The sequence below is a fragment of the Desmodus rotundus genome, chromosome 7, assembly GCF_022682495.2.
Source record: "Desmodus rotundus isolate HL8 chromosome 7, HLdesRot8A.1, whole genome shotgun sequence".
In the NCBI taxonomy this organism is placed as follows: Eukaryota; Metazoa; Chordata; class Mammalia; order Chiroptera; family Phyllostomidae; genus Desmodus; species Desmodus rotundus.
In genome coordinates this window covers 127,970,706-127,993,443 of record NC_071393.1, presented here as the reverse complement: position 1 = coordinate 127,993,443, position 22,738 = coordinate 127,970,706, and the positions used below count along the sequence as shown (strand labels likewise).

The following is a 22,738-nucleotide window of genomic DNA, read 5'->3' as shown; positions in this document are numbered from 1 at the left end:
CAGAAACATTTGGGGACGGGGAGGTTGAGTTGTAATGCCGTCAAGGGTAACATGTTTTGAATTTAGAAGAAGTGAGTATTTTAAGTTTCATGTTCCCCTTTGTGGTGGTATTTCCTAAACATCATGAATCGCTCTGGATTTGGGACCATCCAGCCTGGAGAAATGTATACTTGTACTTCACACTCCTTTATTAATCTTAAGAAACACTTGAGTCACCTGCTTCCGTTCAAATGTGAGGAGCTAAATAGTGAAGTGGGCCACAGTGTCTCCTTTCGGAGTTCTCCAGAATGCACTGGTTTGGACTGACAAAGGGACATTATGGAAATCGTTGGTTGGCAAAAATAAAAAAAGAAAGAAAAGACTTCTTAGAGGTGTTTTGCTTTTCGGGTGAAAAACCTGTATATAGTGGAGATACTCAGTCACCCCTTTGTTCACTCCCATTTCTGCCCACAGACGCTTTCTGAAGCCTGTCCTTTCCCAGATGGACTTGGACCGCTGTGTAGGAACTTAGGAAATGTCCTCCGCGCGTACCGCTAGATGGCTTTGCAGAAAAGCTGCACCCTTTTCTGTTCCTACCAGAAATGGCAATACTTCCAGTACTGCCCTCTGCCACCCTTGAATGTTTCATGTGTTACAACTTTAGTCCCATTCTTGCGATGATTTGCATTTGTGTTTTGTGATCCTCTGTTTTCAAACCGTCTGACGATGAGCTGAGATGGAATTCAGGCAGTGCTCTGTAAGCATTAGCTGTTCTTGAGTACCCACAGTGTGCCAGCGCTACCCTGGGTGTTACCCACGGTTTCACTGACGCTGCCAGAGTCCCCTCATTAGTGCTGAGGAGGTTCTGGAAGCCGCATTTCTTGTTATTACATATGTTGCGTACGCTTGAGAGGGAAGATTGGAACTCAGGTCGGGCTCATATCAAAGTATGCCAAACAGTGCTCCCTGTATTTTTTGATTATTGGTAGTACAAACAAGTTTTAAAATACATGTTTGGCAACTTTATTGAATGCTCTCATTTTGGAAATTGTACCTTTATTAATGATGCCTAAAGTTGCATTCACTTTTTGAGTCATGAAGTATACTTATGGTTTCATTTTGTAATGCTTACCAGCAACCAACAGTCCTAAATCTCTTCTACTTATGGGCTATCGTCTCCTGTCCTGTCTGAGTCCCCACGAATGTTGTCTCTGCCTGTTGTTCCAGCAAGTACGAATCATGCGGCCCTCGCTCTGCATCCTGCGTGCCTCTGCTTGGCTGTGTTACTGACTCATTTTGGAATACGTATTCCTTAGGAGTTTTAGGCCGTGGGGACAGAACATTTTGATACAATGATTTCAAACATTTGTAGCAGCAGAATCCTTCCCTTAAGTGAAAATAAAAGCATTCAAATGGAAAACAAATAGAACTGAGCAGCTCTGCTCGAATCTGAGCTCAAGGGCACCAAGCCCTACTGGTTTATTTCTATTCCTCGCCCTACCAGAGCTTCCAGAGAAGCCCTAGGGAGGCCCTGAAGCCTGGCTGAGAAACGCTTATCTTGCTCTCCCTTTACAGTAAACCAGCTCCTAGAAGGTCATCTCGAGCCTGCCAGCACTGCGTGCGGCAGGCACAAGCCAGGAGCAGGAAGAACCCGAACTCCTGGACCCCGTGCCACCACACCGAGGCTGCTCGCTCGCTCTCTTTCCTGTTCTCTTACCATAGCTGCACTCGGTCTTTTTTTATTGTTTGCTGAAAATAGTGTAGTTGTTGTAAATAATGTTTTCAATTTAAAGGTAGATAAGTGAAGTATTTTGTATTGGATTTTTAAAAAGTAGTCCTTCTTCGTTGTTGGTTCTCCACTACTTTTGTTCTTTGTCAGAGATCCATAAATAAACAAATACAAAACAAAGTGAAAAACCCATTTCTTGTGCCAGCCCAAGACTAGAATGCAGACCGGACATGCTGGTTCCACCATGAACGAAGCAATGCGTCCGGAAAGCAGGCCTTCCTCTCTGGATTTAATCTCCTTTCTTTTTCATTGAATTTATCGGAGTGACACTGGTTAATAAGTTTAATACAGTTTCTCTTCGTGCATGTTTATAGTTGTTATTCGACCTTAAAGACCAAAATTTTCAGGAATCTAGAGCAGGACTTGATTGTACGCTGTTTTTGTGGTTCAGTCTTTTGTTTGCTGTGCTTAGAAGACGCACTAGGTCAGTTTTCCAGACACTGTGCTGTACACCTCGTCTTACTTAGTTTGCTAGGGCTGCCGTGGCAAATTGTCACAGATGGGTGGTTTAAACCACAAAGGTTTATTTCCACAGGCCTGGTGGCTGGAGTCCAAGAGCGAGGTGCTGCAGGGTTGGTTTCTTTTGAGGACACGGGAAAGGGTCTATTCCGGGCTTTTCTCCTCCACTTGCAAGTGGCCACCCTCTGGCTGCCTTTCCCATGGGTGTTTTGGGTGCATGGACACCCCTGGGGTTGCTTTTGTTTTCCAAGTCCTTGCTGTTATGAGGACACCAGTCGGATTGGATCAGGGCCCACCCTAAGGGCCTCATTTTAATAACTTGATCACCTCTTTAAAGGCCTTGTCTCTAAATATAGTCACACTGTGAGGTCCTAGGGGTTAGGGCTTCACTGTAGAAAATTGGAGCGGGGGGGCACAATTCAGTCCACAACTCTCTACACGTTCGTTGATTACCTCACTTTATTGTTTTTGTGCACTATTAGAGGTTAATAGCAAGAATTTATATAGTGAGCTCTTCAGGGACCCAGCTACCCTTTTTATTTGATGAGGAAGTTAACTCTATAGGACTTTTAGAAATAATGGTATTTTTAAAAACTATTTTATGTCTATAAAAGCATCTATGTGCAAATAGAAGACGTAAAAAAAGCCAAAATAAAGAAAGGAAACCCTATTTTCAGTACCTAGAGTTTACCTCGTTATATTTTCCTCTGTTATTAATTAGTATTTGTCTGTCTAGATCTTTTTGTGTATGTGTCTGCGTGAATGAATGTCTTATAAAAATGAGGTTGTCCTGTCCTTATAATTGGTAACCAGATTTTTGACTTTTTTTAGTTAATGATGTCTACCTTTGCCAGTTAATAAATTTTCATTTCGAAATACCCAATGGTACAAGTTATTTATTGCTGGATAACAAACCACTCTAAAATGTAGTTGCCTAAACAGTGAATTACTTTCCCATGATTCTATGGGTTTGCTAGACAGGGCTCTGCTGGTTTTACCTGGACTTGCACACAGGATGGGCAGCTGGAGAGTTGGCCGGGCTGGAAGGGCCGAGGTGGTTTCACTCGCGTGTCTGACAGTTGGTGCTGGCTGTTGGCTGGGGCACTCCCTTCCCCTCCATGTGGCCTCTCACCCTCCAGCGTAGTAGGCAGCTTCTCCTTAGCATGGCAGTGTCTCAGGGCAGCTCGTGGGGACAGCCGCCGGGGCGAAGGCAGGGGCTGCAGGTCCTTCTGAGGAGCTCCGCAACTCTACAGCCTCGCTCCTAACATGCCAGCCCAGACTGAATGGGTGGGGAAGTAGACTTCATGTCTTTTTCCTTTTTTTAAACAGATTTTTAAAAATTGACATATAATTTACAACCATTTTATTAGTTTCAGGTATACAACACAATGATTCGATATTTGAATGTACTGAAAAATAAGTCTAGTTAACATCTGTCCCCGTACACAGCTGCAGAATCTTTCTGTTGGTGTGATGAGAACTTGAGGATTTACTCTCTCAGCAACTTTCCCATATGCACTGCAGCAACGTGAGCCATAGTCGCCGCATCCCTTAAATTCCCATGACTTACCTGTTGCATAACTGGAAACGTGCACCTTTTGACACCTCCCCCCCCACCCGTCACCTCTGGCAACCACTAGACTGTTCTCTGTATCTCTGAGCTTGTTGGGGTTTTTTTTTTGTTTTTTAGATTTCACACATAAGCGAGTCATATGGTATTGTCTTTTCTCTGAATTATTTCACTTAGCATAGTGCCCTGAAGGCTCATCCGTGTTGTCACAGATGGTGAGACCGCATTCTTTGTTCGTACCGAGTATCGTTCCCTTGTGTATGTGTACTACCTTTTCTGTATCTGTTCGTCATCAGCGGACACTCAGGTGGTCTCTCAGCCGATCCACGGTATGCTGTTTGGTGTGTATGGGTTTTATTTGTCTCTGAATTTTGCTGAAAGTGCAGATCGTGGAGGAGTGCAGGCATTCTTGCTGCTTTCTGAGCAGCTTTGAGAGAAGGTGTGGAGACGCAGTTCCAGGTTGCTGTCATGCTTCTGCTCGGTCCATGGGTCCCTAGACGTTTGACCAGGCCTGTGGCTTTCGGATAAAATTTGCGTGATTGGCACAGGCCTCTCAAAATGATAAGATTATTATAGTGTTAGTATTATCTGGACAGATGCTTACCTTTGACATGCGCCAGATATGGAAGATAGCATTTCTATCAGAACTGAGTACTTAGGATTTTTTCCTACACTGTGCTCACTTTATGGTGATTGCCTTCCAGTCATTTATATGGTTTCTGCTCGCCTCCAAGTCAGGGGTTAGCAGCAGGGGACTAGATTTGGCCTTTGGGCTGTAATTTGTTGACCCCTCCTGTAAACCCATCTGTTATAAGTCACATTAAAAAAAATTCTACATTACTAATATCTTTTTAATTATTAATTTTAACAACTTATGTCTATTTTACGCTTTAATTTATGCCTAATGGCATCATGTGACTTTCATGGGTCTTCTCCTTTATATATTTTTAACCTTTCCAAATCTTATAACATGGAAACCAGACCTCCTTTTATAACTTTCCCGTACCTCTGCAAGGTTACACAAGAAATATAAAAATGTTTTCACCTCTTCTATTTTCTTTAAAATTGTATTCATTTCAACTAACAGTGGGAAGGAATTCCATGTGGGAAAAAGTCTGTAAAAAACAATTTTTTTTCGGTGTTCTCTGATCTCTGTTAGTGGTAATTTTGTCAAAACACCAGCTGATCTATGACTGTTTAAACTGTCAGATTAATCAGGAGAATTTATAAGACACTAAAGAGGCAAATTACAAAGGTTATTTATAAAGGTGACTCTGAGCAGCACTCTCAGTAATGAATGCCACCTGGCCTTATTGACAGTCCTCTCATCATGAGTCATCCTTTCAGGGAGTTAAAGATGCTTGAAATACTAAAGCTTCGCTTTTGAGTAATAATTCATCTCAGTAAATCGCAAGGGTGGTGATACTCGCTGAGACAGCACCAGAACGGCTCGTGCTACATCGCAGTCTGTTGTGTAGAGCAAAGCAGACAGCAACTGAGGAGCTCCTTTGCTTTGAAGTAAATGTGACTCATTCACAACACCGATAAACTGATGCCTTAGGCAGAACTTTATAGTGATTTTGATACGCTGGAAGGCTTTCACAGGAGGTGCCGTGAGAGTGTTGAGCTGAAACCAAACGGAAAAGTGAGATGACTTCGGCATGACATTAAAAAGAAATTACTTTCAGTTGTATATGGCACATCATGTTAAGACTGTACTTTAGATACAAGGCAAGAAAAAGGAGCAATCAGGAGGGATTCAGGCAGTCTGGAGGAGGAAGAGTAGGTGGAAATAAGAACCAGGAAGTGTGGAAATTAATGTATGTGAGGCATGTCTGAAAGAAGAGAAAAATATGGAGGAAAGAAAAAAAGAAGACCACCAAGGAACTGTTCATGGTGGTGGGTAGAAGGGGGTGTGAATCCGGGGGAAATAACAGGACTAATAATAGCTCTCACAGTGCCACCACAAGAAGAAATATGAGAGAAAGAAGTTCTGCGTACGAAAATTTGAGATACAAAGGTTAGGTGACCCGAGGTCAGTCAGAGTATTACTAGGAAGAAGTTGAGAGAGTGAAAGCAGAACAGAGAATCTTTTCTTGAAAGCAGGTGGTGTAGGACTTAGCCCCTCTGTCAGTTCGCTCGGCTGCTTCCTCTCCTGGGAGCTGATTTCCGTGAGATCGCACGGACAAGAGTGTGGACCAGCTCTCTCCATGGGTATCCTTTTCCATCCTTAGTGGAAATAGTGCTGTTTAGGTCGTTTCTGTAGTTCTCAGTAATCCTCGAAGGTTTATCAAACTCATTATCTCCAGCGGATTTCAGTTTCTCCACCCATTAGTAGAAGCACATAAACTATGAACAATGGAGAGGTTTCTGGCTCATCATGAAGTCCAGCCGGATGTGCAGAGGTCTTCAGCAGCTGAAACTGTCCTCTGTCAACTAACAATGCATGTTCTTTCTCAACAAGGCGAGTTTGTCCCACACTTTAGTGCGTTAAGGTCATGGCTGTTCAGCAGCGATGTTAGTGAGCATAGAAGGAATTGTTGGAAATACTTACAGGTGATTTCGAACAACTAATTTTTTTTATTTTGAAGTATAAATTATTAAATAATATGTACTTAGTGATTTTGATTAAGAGTGTTTGCTGTTTACCCTAATGTTAATCCCAAAAGATACAGTTTTTACAGTTTTATTGAGACATAATTGACATGTAACATTGTATTAGTTCAAGGTATTCCGCATGACTTGATGTGTGTACCTATTGTGAAATATTACCACGATAAGTTTAGTTAACATCCATCACCTCACATTGTTACAGTTTTTTTCTTCTGATGAGAACCTTTAAGATCTCTCCTAGCAACTTTCAAATATACAATACAGTATTGTTAATGATAGCCCTATAGGATATTCTCAGAACTATAGGAGTAATTTTGTCTCTTAGGGAGTTGCTAGAATCCTGGAAATTTTTTGAAGATCTTCAGATTCTCAAGATTAATTTACTGTTTAAAAAAAATTTAACGGGGGAATGGAGGGAAAGGGCCGTCAAGGAACATGTATAAAGGACCCACAGACAAAGCCAAAGGGGGGAAGGATTGAGGTATGGGGTTGGGGAGTGGTGGTGGGAAAATGGAGACAACTGTACATGAACAATGGTAAAAAATGAATAAAAGGACACTCAACCTCTAAACAAAATTTACTAGTTAAAGCCTAATTCTGTCTCCTCTAATTTCTACCCATCGTCCTATACTCAGTACAGAGACGGACACACACACACCTGCTTTGCTCTTCTGAATCCAAAACAAATGTGACTGAGGGTAGGCAACCCTCTAACAACAAAACAACATCTATTTGCTGTTGTTAAATATCTGTGCAAATTCAGTGTCATTGAGTGAAATAAATGTATTTTACATCCCTAACGTGAGAATAGTTTGACCAAAATTAAAGGTACATAATTCTAGTAAAATAGAGAAAAATAATCTCCTTTGTTTTTAATCTTCAACAGAGGACATTTTTCATTGCTTTTAGAAAGAGAGAAAGTGGTAGGGGGGAGAAAGACATTGATGTGAGGGTTGCCTTCTCCCATGTGCCCTGACCGGAGATTGAACCCTCGACCTAGGTATTTGCCCTGACTGGGAATTGAACCCATGATCTCTCAGTCTATGGGACAACCCTCCAACCAACTCAGCCACACTGAGCAGGGCTCTTTTTTTTTTTTCCTCTCCTCCTCCTCCTCCTTCTTTTAAAGGAAACAATAAAGAATCTGGTTTTGCAACACTGCGATTTTAAACTATCTTTTTAAGGACATATTGTGTCACATTACTGGAATTACTAGACATTGGTGGAAATCTTCAGCATTCTAACTTGTTACTTCTGTATAAGTGAACTTCACCCGGACCTTTGGGTGGAGCCTTTTTGTCACAGACCAGGGGCCTAACTGAGCCAGATTAGAAGTACAGGAGCCTGGCAGGGCCTGAAAGTGAAAGAATAATTGGTGCTCAGCAGAGAGTTGGTATGTGTCTTCAGATTCTTCAAATGTATCAGACGGTTTCCTGGAGGGCTCTTTGGGATATCGGCCCCTTTGGTGCCTACAGTAGGTGAACTGCATCAAGATATAGTCTGTTCTAAAGCTCTTCATTCCCACAGCAGACATTGGCCTGCTCACTAAGTGTCAGGTTCTTGGATATAATAGCAAACAACCTGGACAAGGTTCTTGTCCTCAGGGCCTTACAATCTAAAAGTGGGACAGAGGTGAAAGGAATTAGTACACAATTAAGTGATTACCCTTGAGATAAGTAGTTGGAAGAAAATGCAGAGGGTACTAATGGGAACATATAATGAAAAGACTTAAATCTATTCCGGGTTAGCAGGGAAGACCTTCTCAGAGAAGTGACATTTAAGATGTAACTTAAGAAGCAACAGGGAGTGTTAGGGAAGGACAGTCCAGACACAGAGCTCCCGCAGCATCTGTGATGGTGAAGACAGGAAAAGTGTGGAGCATTAGAAGACTGCAAAAAGGTAGAGGTGAATACCACGCAGAGAGAGTCCTGGGGCAACATGGTGGGTAGTAAGGTCAGGTCATTCAGAGCCGTTAGATTCCGGAGTCAGATGGACTTGGATTTAAATTCCTATTTAAGTGCATGGACTTGGATTTAAATCACCTATTTAAGTGTGTGATCTTGAGCAAGTCACTTGGTTACAAACATAGTCTACAAGTTACTAATGAATCTTTTAGCCTTTTCTGCATGACAAACTGCCCCCAAATTAAGGGGTTTTATTATAACCATTATGAGGAACTCACTTGGACGCACAGTGGTGGCTCTTGTGCCCATCTCTCTTGGCTCTGTTTGAAATACTCTTCCCCTTGGTTTTCAGTGTGCAGCTGAAAAGTCAAGTAATACGAGGACTGGAAAGTATCCATTAGCTTTAGTAACATGAGATTATTTTAAAGCTGAGACTCTGGTGGTGTTAGGGAAGTGGAAATTGTACTCCAGTGTGTTAGGAAGTAAATAGTGTGTGGTAGACAGAATAACTGAACACCAAAGATGCCCACACCCTGTTTCTTAGAATCTCTAAATATGTTGTGTTACATGCCAAGGGAGGATTAAGGTTGCTGGTGAAACTAAAGTTGCTAGTCAGATGACCTTAACATGGGGAGAAATCCTGGATTATCTGGGTGAGCACAACGTAATCACAGTGGTCCCTAAAAGTGGAAGAAGAGGAAGGCAGAAGGAGGGAGTCAGATGGAGATGCGACTACAGAAGAGATCAGAGTGAAGCAGAGTGAGAAGTGACTTAACAGCTGCTGCTGACTTTGAAGATGGAGGACGGGGCCATGGGCCAGGGCGTGCAGACTGCCTCTTGAAAATGGAAAAGGCAAAAAATAGACTTTCTCCTAGAGCTTCCAGGATAAATGCATCCCTGCTGCGTCCTGACTTTAGCCCAAAGACATGCATGTCACACTCTAATCTACAGCTTGAAATAATGCATCTGTGTTGTTTTAAGCCACCAGGCCTGCAGTCATTTGTCACAGCAGCCATAGGAAGTGCATGGAGGGTAAGTACGGGAGAGTCAGACCAGGCATGCAAACCACTCTGAAGAAGTTTTTTCATGAAAGGAGGGAGAAAGACAAGACGGGACATGCTAGATTTAGAAAGGATGGTTAGAATGGGAGAGATTGTGTGTTTTTGAAATTGCACATTATTTGTGTGTTATCTGGGTTATTTTTATGCCTCTGAGAAACACAGCACCCGAGCGCTTCATCTGGCGCTCCAGCTACTGTCACATAAAAATCTTTAAAAGCATTAATTGTGCTTGAATAAAAACCAGATATCTCTTGAATATTGCACTGAAATATCAATTATGTAAGAAAATTTCTTTGGCTGAATACTAACTAAAACTAATTAGACCCAAATAGTACATTATAGAAATATATGTTAAACATTTCTAAACCTTGCAATTATGCTTACATTGAGAGAATAGCTTAATTCAGGATATCATAAATTTGAATTTTATTTTTGAATCATTACAGTTAAACTTGGCCATATTTTTCAATTCTCTAATTGTAATCGATGTCTACAAATAATAACAGTAGCTAATAGTTACCATGTAATAAATTCTTAATGCGTATCTGGCCCAGGATTAACCCTTAATAGCTCATTTAATCCTCATGGCAATCTTATGTGGAAGTTGAAATTATTTCTAGTTATATTTTATAGATATAGAATATGAGCCATTCTATGTCTAAAGAAGATCATTTAGCAAAACACTAAAGAATTGAGATATACTGCGTTTTTCAGAATATAAGATGCACCTAGGTTTTAGAGGAGGAAAATAGGAAGAAAACCCCCTCTACCGCCACCCCCCCCCCCAAGTGAGCCAGGTAAACTACATTCGGACTTAAGACACAACTCCCATTTTCCTTCCAAATTGGGGGGGGTGCATCTTATAGTCTGAAAAATATGGTAATCATTTTCATGTAACAAAAGTGTTTCTTTTAGTTTAATTAAGAAACCAGTAGTCTCTACAAGCATCATAGTAAGGAATTAGGTCGTATGGACTGTAAGTAAATCTCAGTATAATTATACATTGATAAATTTGGGGGGGAGACTCCCGTTGATGAAATGTGCCTCACAGCTGCTGAGAACATATCAGATTTATTTTCTTGTGTATTTGTAATTGTTGTCATGAAGGCGGACCCTTGAGGGTCCTATTCTGCTCTTCAGTTATGAACAGAGTAAGTCCTTACTTCCACTGAAAATATATCAAGTCCAACTGCTGTGAGCTCAGATTTTCTTCATCTCTTCTTCCTTTTGTACCTTCAAAACTTCTGTGTCTTGGAAATGCCCATTAGAGTAGAAAAATCAAAGATGATGATTATAACAAGGTGAAAACATTTGTTTAAAAGGCATACATTCACTGTGGATGTTGTAAATAAATGGCTATAGCTTGTTAGAAGGAAATATTTATTAAAAATTTGCAGCAATTATCAAGATTTGATTCGTAAGTATGTTGCAACTCAGCAATCCAGTTTTAGGAATCTGTCCTAATCTATACCTCCCCAGGGGGAAAAATGTACATACAAAGGTGTTTCTTGTGGCATTATTTTCTTGCGGTTTTTATTACTGTTCTAGTTATTATAAGAATGAGAATGTCAATATAAAGTAAGATTGTCTGTGGACCAGAAAATCCTAGACTCCTGCGGCCAGAGTCAGAGTGGAGTTTGAGATGAAGGTAGCAAATATTTTTTATTGTAATATTTAGTTTTTGTACTGCTTCTTTGTTACCAGGCATTACTCTTGGCATTTCCTATATGTTATCTTTTAGCCTTTGCACACAAGATATATAGATTGTCATCTTTGTGTTACAAATGAGGTGTCCTAGGCTCAGGGAGTCAAGAGAGGTACTGGGACCTCACAGCTGGTGTTTGGAGGAACCGCGTGACTTCATTTCTCCACATAGCCCAGCCCATGTACACTGACCTCTTTGGTGTATCAGGAACAGTATCATTATTTTAATAGCAGAAAATTAGATGGCTGTGATGCTCAGTGTTTTACCTCTCTTGATGCTTTCCAATTCTACATTATAATGTAATTAGTTTCCTTAACGCATAGCCATGGTTGGCTCACCACAGTGCTTAAAGTCTCCCATTGACTCCCATTTTGCTTGAAGAGGGTATAGTCTAAGCTCCAGTGCCAGGCTTTTGAAGGGATCTGACTCCAGCCTCAGCCCCTTTCACCCAGTCTCACTGCTGTGCTCCCAGGCCTGTGCTCCAGCCCCCCTGATCACTCCTCGGGGAGCGTGCATTTTTCTTTCCCTGCACTGTACTCAAACACTAGTTGAGTTCAGCTCTGGGTTTCAGTATTTCCTAATAGACAAGTCACTTCATCTCTCTGACCCTTTGCTTTCCCATCTGCCTGGAGTCGTTTGGCCCACAGGGGGTGATGCCTGTGTTGACTGGAAACAGAAGGTCCACAGGCATTCTCTCAGCAGAAAGGATTTACTGGGGACAAAGAAGGGATTTGCAAGGTGATGTGTGCAGCTGTGGCAAGCCAAGTGCAAGACAGGAGAGCAAGGAGGGGGACGTTTGTCTCAGAGGGGAAGAGGCAGTTAGGAGGAGGGGCTGTTAGAACCACCCGGCTCTGTTGTAACCAGAGTTCCTCCAGGAGGGCTTTTGCAACCCACTTAGGGCGTGAGAGCTCCTCCCATAGGCCCTCCCATTCCTGTCTTGGTTAAGGTCTCTGTGAAAAAGTTGACACATGTGGAGTGTTCAGTACCGCCCCTGGCAGAGAGTGATCCATAGTGGTGGCTGCATTAAAATGAAGCCTAGAGGAGTGCAAGGTGAAACAGAAACAACTGGTGGCAGGAAGTGAGCGAGCACAATAAATGAGGTGAAGAGAAAGCCCTTCTTATGGGAGAATGCCAGCCAAACACAGAGAAGGAATGGCGGGTGAGAAAATCAGCCCCGGATTCTAAAATGGAGGGGTGCTAATGTGATGAGGAACCGGTATTTTTAGACGGTCCCACTTCATCTCCCCACGATGTGCCAGTTAGTTACGAAGGGAAGCGTAACTCTGTAGCGGAGGAACCTGGCAAACACCACCTTCGTGACTGCACATCAATGACGTGCTCAAAGTTAATACCAGTACTGGGGAAGTTAACATCACGTGCTCCCTGATGCATTCTAAAACAGAGACCGTAATTTCATTGATACGCCTTCCAGGAATGCATAACCTGCATCTAATCACGAGAAAACATTAGATAAAACCCCAGTTGGAGCTTGGTCCTCAAAATAACTGGCCTCGCCTCTCCACAGATGTCAAGATGAAGCAAGACTGAGGGTTCCCCACTAAAGAGCTCTGCTGGCCAGGGCGACCGTGAGCTAGACCCTGGGCTGGGGGAAAAGTGGCTATGAAGAGCATTAATTGGGGCATTTTAGCTTGGCACATTCTCAAGAAAAATCTGAGTAGGGGTAGAAATGAGATACTATTATTACTATTACATTTTTTAGGTAATGGTGTTTCTATCGTAGTTATAGGTTTTGACACTGGTGGTTGTGTTCCGGTGAGATGAGAGATCGCTGTTTTTCTGAGGACACGCGCTCTGAGGGGTGGGGGACAGGTATGTGCTGTCTCTAGCGTGCTCTCAGCTGGCTCGGGAAGATGGGCGCGTGTGTAAAAGAATACGAAAGCAAGTGAAGCAACATATAGGCAATTGGGGAATTTTCATAATGGGAATGTGGAGATTTCTTGTACAGTTTTTGCGAATAGTTTTTGTGAGTTTGAAATTGTATCAAGGTACATTTTTTGAAAACCTAAGAGTAAGGCTTGTGACCTAGGAAAAACTTCTTTCGCAGGGCCCAGATGAAATGGACAGTTCTCACCAGTCCTCCTAGAGTAACGCCGGTTTCATGCCACTGTCCCTTATAACGTGAGCCTGTGAAACAAGATTAGAGAATAATCTTTCCAAAACTGTGTTATTCCAGTTCGTAGCTTTCTCCTGCTCTGCCTTTGTTCAAGCCGTTCCAGCATGTCCAGAAAGATGTATAGACTACATGTGTTGTCCTTTGTATGTGTGATTTCTTACACCTGAGCATTTGATGAGATTTGGACTGCAGACAATTTGAGGCTCTAATCTGTGGCAAGAATTCAGAACGGAGCTCTTCTGTGTTCTCAAATTCAGACAGTTGTGCTCGAACAGGCAGGTAGCTTAAGTTGAAAACCTCTTGCAGATATTCCTGTAGGTGAGGCCAAAAATTTTAATGAGGGAACAGCCTGGGTGCAGTCCTCTAAGACAGAAATTCTCTCTTAGATTCTGTGCCATAAATATGTCAGTGATCATTTTAGCTTGGCACATTCTCAAGAAAAAGATTGAAATGTTGTTTGTTGTGGCCATGAGAAAAATAACTCAGTATAAGCTACCCCGCATCCTGGCCCTGAATGTCTCCTTTTGAGTACGGGGACGTTCTGACAAGAACTCTGAAACTTAATTGTGAAGAGTGTGACAGATGCGAAACTCAGTGGCCCAGTATATATAGAGTTATTGGCTCTGGGCCGTTCAGACATTTGAGAGACAGAATAGTGGATCTTAAGACAGTTTTTCTGGCAGTGATTAGCAAGACCACCTACCTAACGAGGCTGCTCCTAGTGACAGGAACGCCTGCGGAGCGGGCAAGGGCAGTCCTAGCGCGTCATGACAAATCACCGTCTGTGTAGTCGGGCTGCCCCCATTCACACCCGTCACCCCACTTACTGCATGTGCGACTCTGGGCGATTTACTCCACCTCTCTGAGTTCGCTGTTCTCTAGAGATTGGCCCCTTTTCTCTGGGAGGTAATTAACACTGTTGTGACAGTGCCCGCCACAGAGCATTGTGCATGAGGATCAAATTCATAATTCTATCCAAATGGACAGGCACATAGGAAGTGCCCAGTATCTCTGGATGTTGGTACTTCTTTGTCTAGTCTCAAAGCAGTGAGCTGTGTTGAAGGAGGACGGCCCAGGTCCTGTTTCATATCATTTACTTTGTATCTGACAGGGGCCCTTTCCCACTTCGGGGACTAACCCGGGATTACGGCACTGCTTCCATGCAAGCGGTGGTGGCCAGGAGTGTACTTCGCTCATTTTCACTGCAACGTCCGCCGAGGCAAAAAGCCTTCGGAATAGCAGTAAAAACTGGACATTCTCATGCTGTTTCTGGCAACTTTCCTATCCTATCCTAAAGAGAATAAAAGCAGTCGGCATTGGCTTTGAAAACAAGAACAAAAAACTTCACACGTTGCAATTACTTACGGAAAGAATTGGCAAAGACTTGAGAAAGGTAATTTCTAGAAACCTAATGAGTCCATAATGTTGATAGGGAAGTTATTCAGGGTAGAAAAGTTGGCATGGATCACGAGCCCGCTGGGCAGAGTGGACCTTAAATAATTCTAGTGTTATTTTCCACTCAGGTGCTTTATTCAATGTATACTTTTCAATAAGTCTTTTATATGAAAAAAATGTAGTTTATGCCCTATTGGAAAAGGAGGAGGGAGAAACCTTGAGTTATAAAGCTGAGAAGGCTCTTACTCTCAGGTGTCCATAAGCACCTGGGTTTCCCGGATGCCCCTCACCGTGTTGATGCTGCCCCTGGCTCTTTCCCAGAGCCACATTCACTCCTGATTCCTGTGTTCTCTTTCAAGGGAATAACATTTGTATAATTCAACTCAAATGCAATAATATCCCTATAGCCGTGTCTAAATTTTGTTGTTTTATTTGCTGTTTCACTGCCGGGCTAAGATGTTTCTAGTTCCTAGGACAAGCCCCAGCCTTCCCCTAACAGAGTCGCTGGATGTCTAGACAAACACAGAGGTGTAAAGACACCAGAAGGCAATTCCAGCCCGTCCTCCGCGTTCACAGGTCTTGGTGAGAATGGGACCCCTTGCTCCATTTCACTTTCTAAGCTTCTGAACGTCCCCAGTCCACTCCAAAATACAAGTAAGCTCCAGGACACTTGTGCCGAGCCAGGGCTGGCACCTGGGAGCAGTGAGCTGAGTGCCCAGGAGAAGCTGGTGCTGGGCGTGCGTGCTGTGCCGGTCAAGTTCATGGTGCTGGGGAGCTGTGGTGGGAGCTACTCTCAGATGTTTCCCCTGTGCTGGCAGTCAGCACTCAGCACTCAGCAGTTTGTTTGTAAGGAAATTTGAAAGGAACTTTTCCATTCAAATGTATAATGCCATATTTAGGGTGATGTTCCTTAAACTATTTTGGCTTACAACTCCTTGGGGAATCCGATAAAAGCTGTGGACCCTCTTGTCTCAGAAGAAGGCACATTTGCTACACAAACTCAAAAAAAATGAAATAATTTCAAAGAATTTACATGGAGCACGTCCAGGATGGTTCATGAAGCCTTTTAAATGCTCTAAAACTGGCCATAAAAAAATCTATCTTCCTCTTCCTTTGAAAAGGTTCTGGTGGGGCTCTCTTGAACCTCTTTACAGTCTCAGAACATATAATTCAAGATAATGATAATAACTACCACTTACCGAGCTTTCACTACTTGTCAGACACAATGTAGTCCTCGTAGCCACAAGTGTACTCCGGATTGCCCCTTTCAAACCCACTCTTCTGCAGCCTTCCCCACTGCAGGCAGCTCCAGCTCCCATCTCCTCAGAAGCACAGGTGGCACTGGATCCTGCCACCGCCCTGCTGTCACCATCCTAGCCACCATCATCTCTCACCTTGTGCATTGCACAGGAGCTCCTGACTTCCACCCTCACTGTTCTCCGCGTGGCGGTCAGAGTCATCGTCCCTCTTAAAATGCAAGTCTTGTACCGCTATTCAACTCAGAATCCTCCAAAGGTTTCCCATTTCATTCAGAGGAAAAGATGGAACCCTTGTAATGGCGGAAGCTCTGTGCTGCCCATGCGGGGCCCTGTTCGCTCGGAATACGGTAGGGTGTGCGGTGCACCACATACAGAGCGGCCCCCCACAGTGGCTGCAAGGACCTGCCCGGGCTGCCCCAGTGCCCTTACCCCCTCGCTTCTGTGGCCTGGGCTCTCCCACTGCTTTTCCCTCATCACCGTTCTGGCCACACCAGCCTCCTTCCTGAGTCTCAAGTCTACCAGGCCCCCTCTCCTGCCTCCGGGTCTTTGCACCTGCTTTTACTTCTGCCATGAATAGTCTTCCCTCAAACAGCTTAGCTTTTGTCTTTACGTTCCTAAAGTCTTTGCTCAAAAGTCACCTTGGGCCATTAACTGACCACCCTTATTAAAGTGCCATCCTCACTTCTACCCTAACACTCCTTATCTGCCTGTATCTGCTGGAGTTTTCTGGGTAGTAATCATCATCTTCCCACATATTAATAATAGCTCATTTATTTATGTTGCTCTCTTCCCACTGGAACGCAGGTTATGCTAGGAGGAGATTATTGTCTGTTCTGTTCAGTGCTATGTGTATAGGACCTAGAGGAGTGACTGATACATAATACGGACTCAAATATCTATTGAATGAAATGAACAGACCCTAGGAAAATATGTACTTTTTGTAAATATGGTTTTAGATTTAATGAGATTAAGCAACTTGCTCCAAGTCACACAACTGATAGGTAGTATACCTAGAATTTTTGCATGTTATGACGTCAAAGACTGTTCTTAACTACTGAGAATATTTCTTTCCGAGGATATGCAAAATGACTGGTCAAAATATAGTCCAGGAATGGCAGTCTTAGAAGGCTGAGGAGTCAAGTTCGAGTTGCTAGCAGTGGCTGCAAATCAGGGGGACGGGAGCTCTAGAAAGAGGGGACCCACAGGTGAGGTAGTTCCGAAACCTGCGTGTGCTGACCGACTCCTGAACAGAGTGCACGCGGCGAGGGCTCAAGCAGCCCGCTGGAGGGGCCAAATAAAGGTCTCTCCAGCTGCTGCCTCAGGGGAGAGAGACAGAGGTTAGAGTTCACTTCCTCCCGAAGTACAGGGACTGGGTCAATAAACACCACAAGATGTTCATTAAAATTCTAGAAAACTCTTGTCTTAGGAGTAAGAACCATATTCCCAGAATCCAAAATAAATACTGGTATTTATACATAAATACATTAGATTTAAGTAAATACTTAGAGGTCGGAAAAAACTCATTGTTAGTTTGCAGGAATGCTGTTTTCCTTTATACCTTTTTAATAATTAGCTTTGTGTTAAGGGACAGTTAAAATCCCTTCGCAAAATGCAGAAGCCTTAGAAGGGCAGTGCTTTGTGCTGGCCTGTGCTTTGTGAAATACATTGCAAGACAACCAGCCAACACTGCTGTATCTGCTTTGTAGAATTTAAACACTGCTATATCTGCTTTGTAGAATTTAAATTTAAATGGGGACTTTGAAGTTAAAACGATAAAAATTTGTGAGCTCATGAAGACTTTGCTTTGTTCTTTTATCAAATTGTGGTAAACACAACAGATGGATATACTTGTGATACATGCTTTTCATTTTTTTTTTTTTTAGGAGAAAAGCTTTAAACTACATCTGTGACTATTTTCTAGGTATACATTGTCGTGTGTTAAGGTGGCAATGGTTAGTTTCTGATGAAATTATTGGTTTACCAGTAAATGTCTTATTAGAGCCAGTTATGAACATAATGGTGTGGTGCTTTTTATTATCACTCAGTTTTCTTTATTTCTCACTGTAGCCTTTTGTCTCTTATTTCCTCCTTCCTCTTGAAGTAAATAGGGTTGAAATAAATAGGGCCGACTGCCAGGGAGACGGAAGCCCTCTAGGTTCGGGTGTTTTGATTTGGCCGCACTGTGCTACTTTTTCTTTTGGGCTCTGAGGAGCAACAGGATGGCTACCTGCTACCTAACATACATTCTTGGAAGGTTGCATAGAAAATTCTGGAAAATAGGGAATCTGCTTAGAAACAGTGACTGCTAAAAAAGAAAGATGGGATTTTCTTTTGTGTCTTGTTTTGTTCTGTTCATTTTTTATTTCAGTCACTGAGTGGCAGATGCCCGGGCACTGCACAGCAAGTTAAATATTGGGTGGTGACGGCAGAGGGTTCTGACATGCTGTATTTTGGAAACTGTATTTAAATATATGCAGAATTCATGTCATAGTTTTAGTGGCAATACTCTATGCAAATTCATTTGATTGCATTTAGGGTAGTCATTACTATATGAATTTAGTAATATATTCCATATGAAACTGTATACCAAGAATTGTGCCAGAAAAACGTATATTAAAATCAATGCCTTATGGTTAATCCAAAGTGATTAAGAGGAAATTCTCCCTGTAGTTTTTGAGCACAAGTCAAAGAAAGAAAAATATATTTCATTTTTAGATTATATAAATGGTGGAGAACTTTTTACTCATCTTTCTCAAAGAGAGCGTTTCACGGAGCCCGAGGTGCAGGTCTACGCCGGAGAGATTGTGCTCGCCCTGGAACATCTCCACAAGGTAAGATGCTCCACCCCTGCGATTTCGTTTTCTGAAAAAGCTGCTAACTAAAGTCATGAGTCACTGAAAGAGAATGTTTTCACGTGTCACTTGGTGGAGACTGCGGAAGCACACGTGGAGACAGCTGATCGAGTTTTGCAACTTCACAGTTCTCTTTTTTAAAAACCAACTTTTCTGTATTAGCTCCTGTGATGCAGATTTAAAATGTACAACCCAAGCGATTTTTAATTTATTTTTCATAAAAAACCCTAATGCTTATTACAAAGTGTCATCAGAAGAAAATTTGACATTCTTCAATATTACTTTATACTAGTTTCAGTAGTGCAGCATAGTGATTAGACAGCCGTGTACTTGACAAAGTGTTCGCCCTGCTATTTCCAGTACCCAGCTGGCACCAAACACAGTTATTACCATGAATTTTTCATTCTTAAAATACCCTTTAAGATGAAACCAGAAGATATAATGTGTATTTCCTTCATTGTGACTTACTGTGTTGCAGACTGCCTTACGTCTTCAAAGGTGTGTTTTCTGAGTGGGTTGGAGACTATGAATTACTTTGAAAGAAGCATCCACTTGTGCTGCCCAGCTGTCTCGCACCCCCACTCTGGTCCGTTTGTGATGTCCCTGAGACCCTCTCTCACTCCCTCCCCTCCTCCGTTGCCTCCATGTGGCATGAACTCGGTTACTAGAGACTTTCTATGAAATTCATGTCTGTGAGGCTGTTTGAACTCTATAGAAATCAATTTAAACTTTAAAAAATACTGTTTCAGGTGCTGTTAATCTTGATCCAAGAAACTTTGACTAGAACAACTCTTTTTAAGCTTAATGAGGAAGCATTATTGTAAGCAAATAATTGTAAGAAGCGAAGAGTCATTATGTAGACAAGGCTTGTGCCTCAGGAACAGAAAGCACTAGAATCACTTTTACCAAAGCCGGGAGACTCTAGAGACCCCTCCAGCTTGAGTCACTAAGTTGGGCTGATGCAGGCGAATTGGAAAGCTTTGTTTGTCCTGTGTTCAGGTCCTGCCCTAGATTACTGATAAACAGATTAAAGTGCTGACTGTGGAGTGCAGAACAGGACAGAGAGAAATGAGGGGAAGAGGCAGGAAGGAGCCTGGAAGTTAGAAGGCAACAGTTAGGAGACAGTGGGTGGGAGAGGAACAATGATGAGAAGATACAGGAGAAGATATGGGGCATCTAGAAAAGGGCAGATCCAGCCCAGAACGGGAATGAGACCGGCAGGCGAACCGGCAGGCGGACAGGGGATCAGAATAGGAACCTTAAGGGGAGTAAATGAGAGATCTGTAAGAGCAGGAGGGAAAGAGAGAAGGCTCTGGGGGCGGGAGTGCAGTGCCCCGGAGGGAAAGAGAGCTAGGAGCAAGGGGAGAGGGAGCTGAACCGAGGTGATGGGAACAGACATCGGTGCTCCTTGTGACAGAATTGTTGGTGTGGTGACAAGTTTCACGCTTATGATTATGTTGTGGGATGGAAAGTAGTGAGGACATCTTTTTATACATGAGCCAAGTGGGGCCCAGGAATAGGCTGAAAAGGTCTTTGCATTCTATCGTTAGAGGTGTTGGAAGTAGTTTTTTATGGCATAGAAATGGTGGGAATCCCCTTAAATCCCAGAGTAAAGACTAACAAAATACAAAGCTCTGACAGGAAAGCTTAGTAAATTCAGTTTTTAGTTGGTGTGAAAGCTTTAACTCTGGTTATGAAAGGAAAATCCACGCACACTCGTTCTTACTGAAGCAGGAGGATCAGAAACGGAAGTGGAGAACTGGTGACTACCGGGTGCAAATGTACTTGACTGGGAGTGAAAGTAACGTAGCCAGCAGGTCTCAGCTAAGTTCCCCTTCATCCTAGTGCCCCGGAAAGAGAAATACAAAGAAGGGTCACACAAATCCAGTTTTGTTAACACCGGGTTTCCCAGAAGAGACAAAAATGGCAGTCGGGAACTGCTGTAGGAGTAAAAACAGAAATGAATGCTGTGGGACCTGGTTGGTGTGGAAACCACACGGAAGCCATCTGGGAAGTGGTGGACAGGAACTGGCCAAGGGCACCTGAAGATCGTCTGGAGTGAGGATGGGGTCTGTGAAGGAGGACAGAGACAGGAAGAAGCAGCAGTCGTCAGGGAGACCCCAGAGAAGCAGGCCCAACAGGAGTGGGCCCTCCTTGCACAGAGAAGGAAGACCTGGCTGGAGGGAGGCGGGGAACCCAGCGGATGCGCCTGGAGACAGACGTTTGCCCGTTCAGTGACTAGGACCCACGATAGCCTGCTGTACAACAGACGGCCTCTTTTGGGTTTGTGTTTAAGGTACTTATGAAAGACTCTTGGAAATTGTTATTTTTAAATGCATATTTATTTGTTTTTACAGTTGGGAATTATATACCGTGACATTAAGCTTGAGAATATTCTGCTTGACTCTAATGGCCACGTGGTGCTGACAGATTTTGGTCTGAGTAAGGAGTTTGTGGCTGATGAAGTGAGTATTATAATTTTAACTTACAGTTCGTAATAACAGAATATAAACAATGATGAAAATTAGCTACAGAATAAGCATTTAATCGGGTAGTACCATATGGATTATGGATTTTTGTGCAGATTTACCTAGAGGAACATTTGGCATGAGAGACTGTAAAGATGGAACCATTCTGTGAGAATTGCAATAAACCATTGATAAATATGTCAATATTCCCCAGTTTAAAACAAAACTATGCATTTAACTTTCCCCATAAAATGTAACTGAGAATTTTATTTTAAATAACCCATAGTGGGGGCTTTAGCATTATGGCTTACGTGGTAGCCAGTAGAAAACTAGAAATCAAAGCATATACAGTTTACATTACGATTACAAAGTAGGACATGTCATGTTGTGATGGTCCTTTGATCACTTGACAAGAATGATAAGAATCTACTAGACTTAATTCTTGAATAATCTTACTGTTTTGTTTTGCTTATATGAACTAAAATCTGCTAATGTGCAGATTTTCAATATGGAAGACTTTGCATTTTAATATTGATTGAACTAGTTTAATACTACGAAAGCATTTAATGACATTTAACATTGTACATCTGTTAGTCGTAATTAAATACTATTTATGTAGCAGTTGTAATAAAATTATATTTTTATACTTACCAGTTATTCAATATAACTAAGTAAATATGAATGCCAATTCATTTCCATCTGGGAAATTATTGATACAGAGTACAGAACCACAGTAAAATTTTTGAAGTAAAGGACTTTGTATGAAACATATCGTTCTTGGGTTCCAAATTAGGTGTCCCTGTTTCTGATTATTAGCTTTTTGTCATATGCCAAAGCAGTCCTAGGTGAATTAGTGCTGAAACTATAAAAACCAAACATCTCAATTTTTTAACCTTATCTGTATTCATTCAGCTTCCTTATTTCATGAATATCTGTTGACCACTTGTTATGCTAGGTTCTAGGTAATATGATGATGAGTAAAATAGAAGGTGCCTGCCTTCGTGAAGCTGTGGGTATAAAAGTACATTATCTTTGACCGAAAACCATAGTTATAAAGTAGATTAGATGAATTTTGGAGAAATTTACTTCAGAGTTTGATTTTTAATACTTTTTCTCCTTTGCAAAAGTGTTAGTGGCAACTTCAGTAAAATGTGATTGATTAAATGTTAACAGTTGGTTCGTCACCAAACCCCACTACAAGTAACAGTTAAAAGAGTAGGAGAGACATGCCCTCAAAAGGAAGGGAAGAAAATACAAACCAGATTTTAGACATAGATAGCAGAAATACTCATTGTAGCTGACATTCATGTGTATTAAAATGTCATCTTTCTTGGAATGAGTTTCTTTTCTCTCCATTCCTGTTCTCTCTCTCTCCTTGGTTTTCAGCTTCAGTGAGCTTCCTTGATCACAGTTTAACCCTAAACCAGTAGTGTGAGAAGCCCCAAAGCAGGCTACTTTGCATCTCTGACCCCCACAGAGGCTCAGGCATTGGGAGCCTCACATACCCCTCAAAGCAGAGGGGCAGGTGGTGTGGGGCACAGGAGGTTTGA

The 22,738-nt window shown here is 42.4% G+C and overlaps 1 protein-coding gene across 1 annotated transcript in view; it reads left to right on the top strand.

Moving 5' to 3' along the window:
* RPS6KA5 (ribosomal protein S6 kinase A5) overlaps positions 1-22,738 on the top strand; it is a 123,144-nt gene that overhangs the window by 49,804 nt on the left and 50,602 nt on the right. Inside the window, exons 4-5 of the mRNA XM_024567755.4 lie at positions 18,584-18,699; positions 21,078-21,185. Of these exons, the coding sequence (XP_024423523.2) occupies positions 18,584-18,699; positions 21,078-21,185 (224 nt within the window). The remainder of the gene's footprint in view (positions 1-18,583; positions 18,700-21,077; positions 21,186-22,738) is intronic.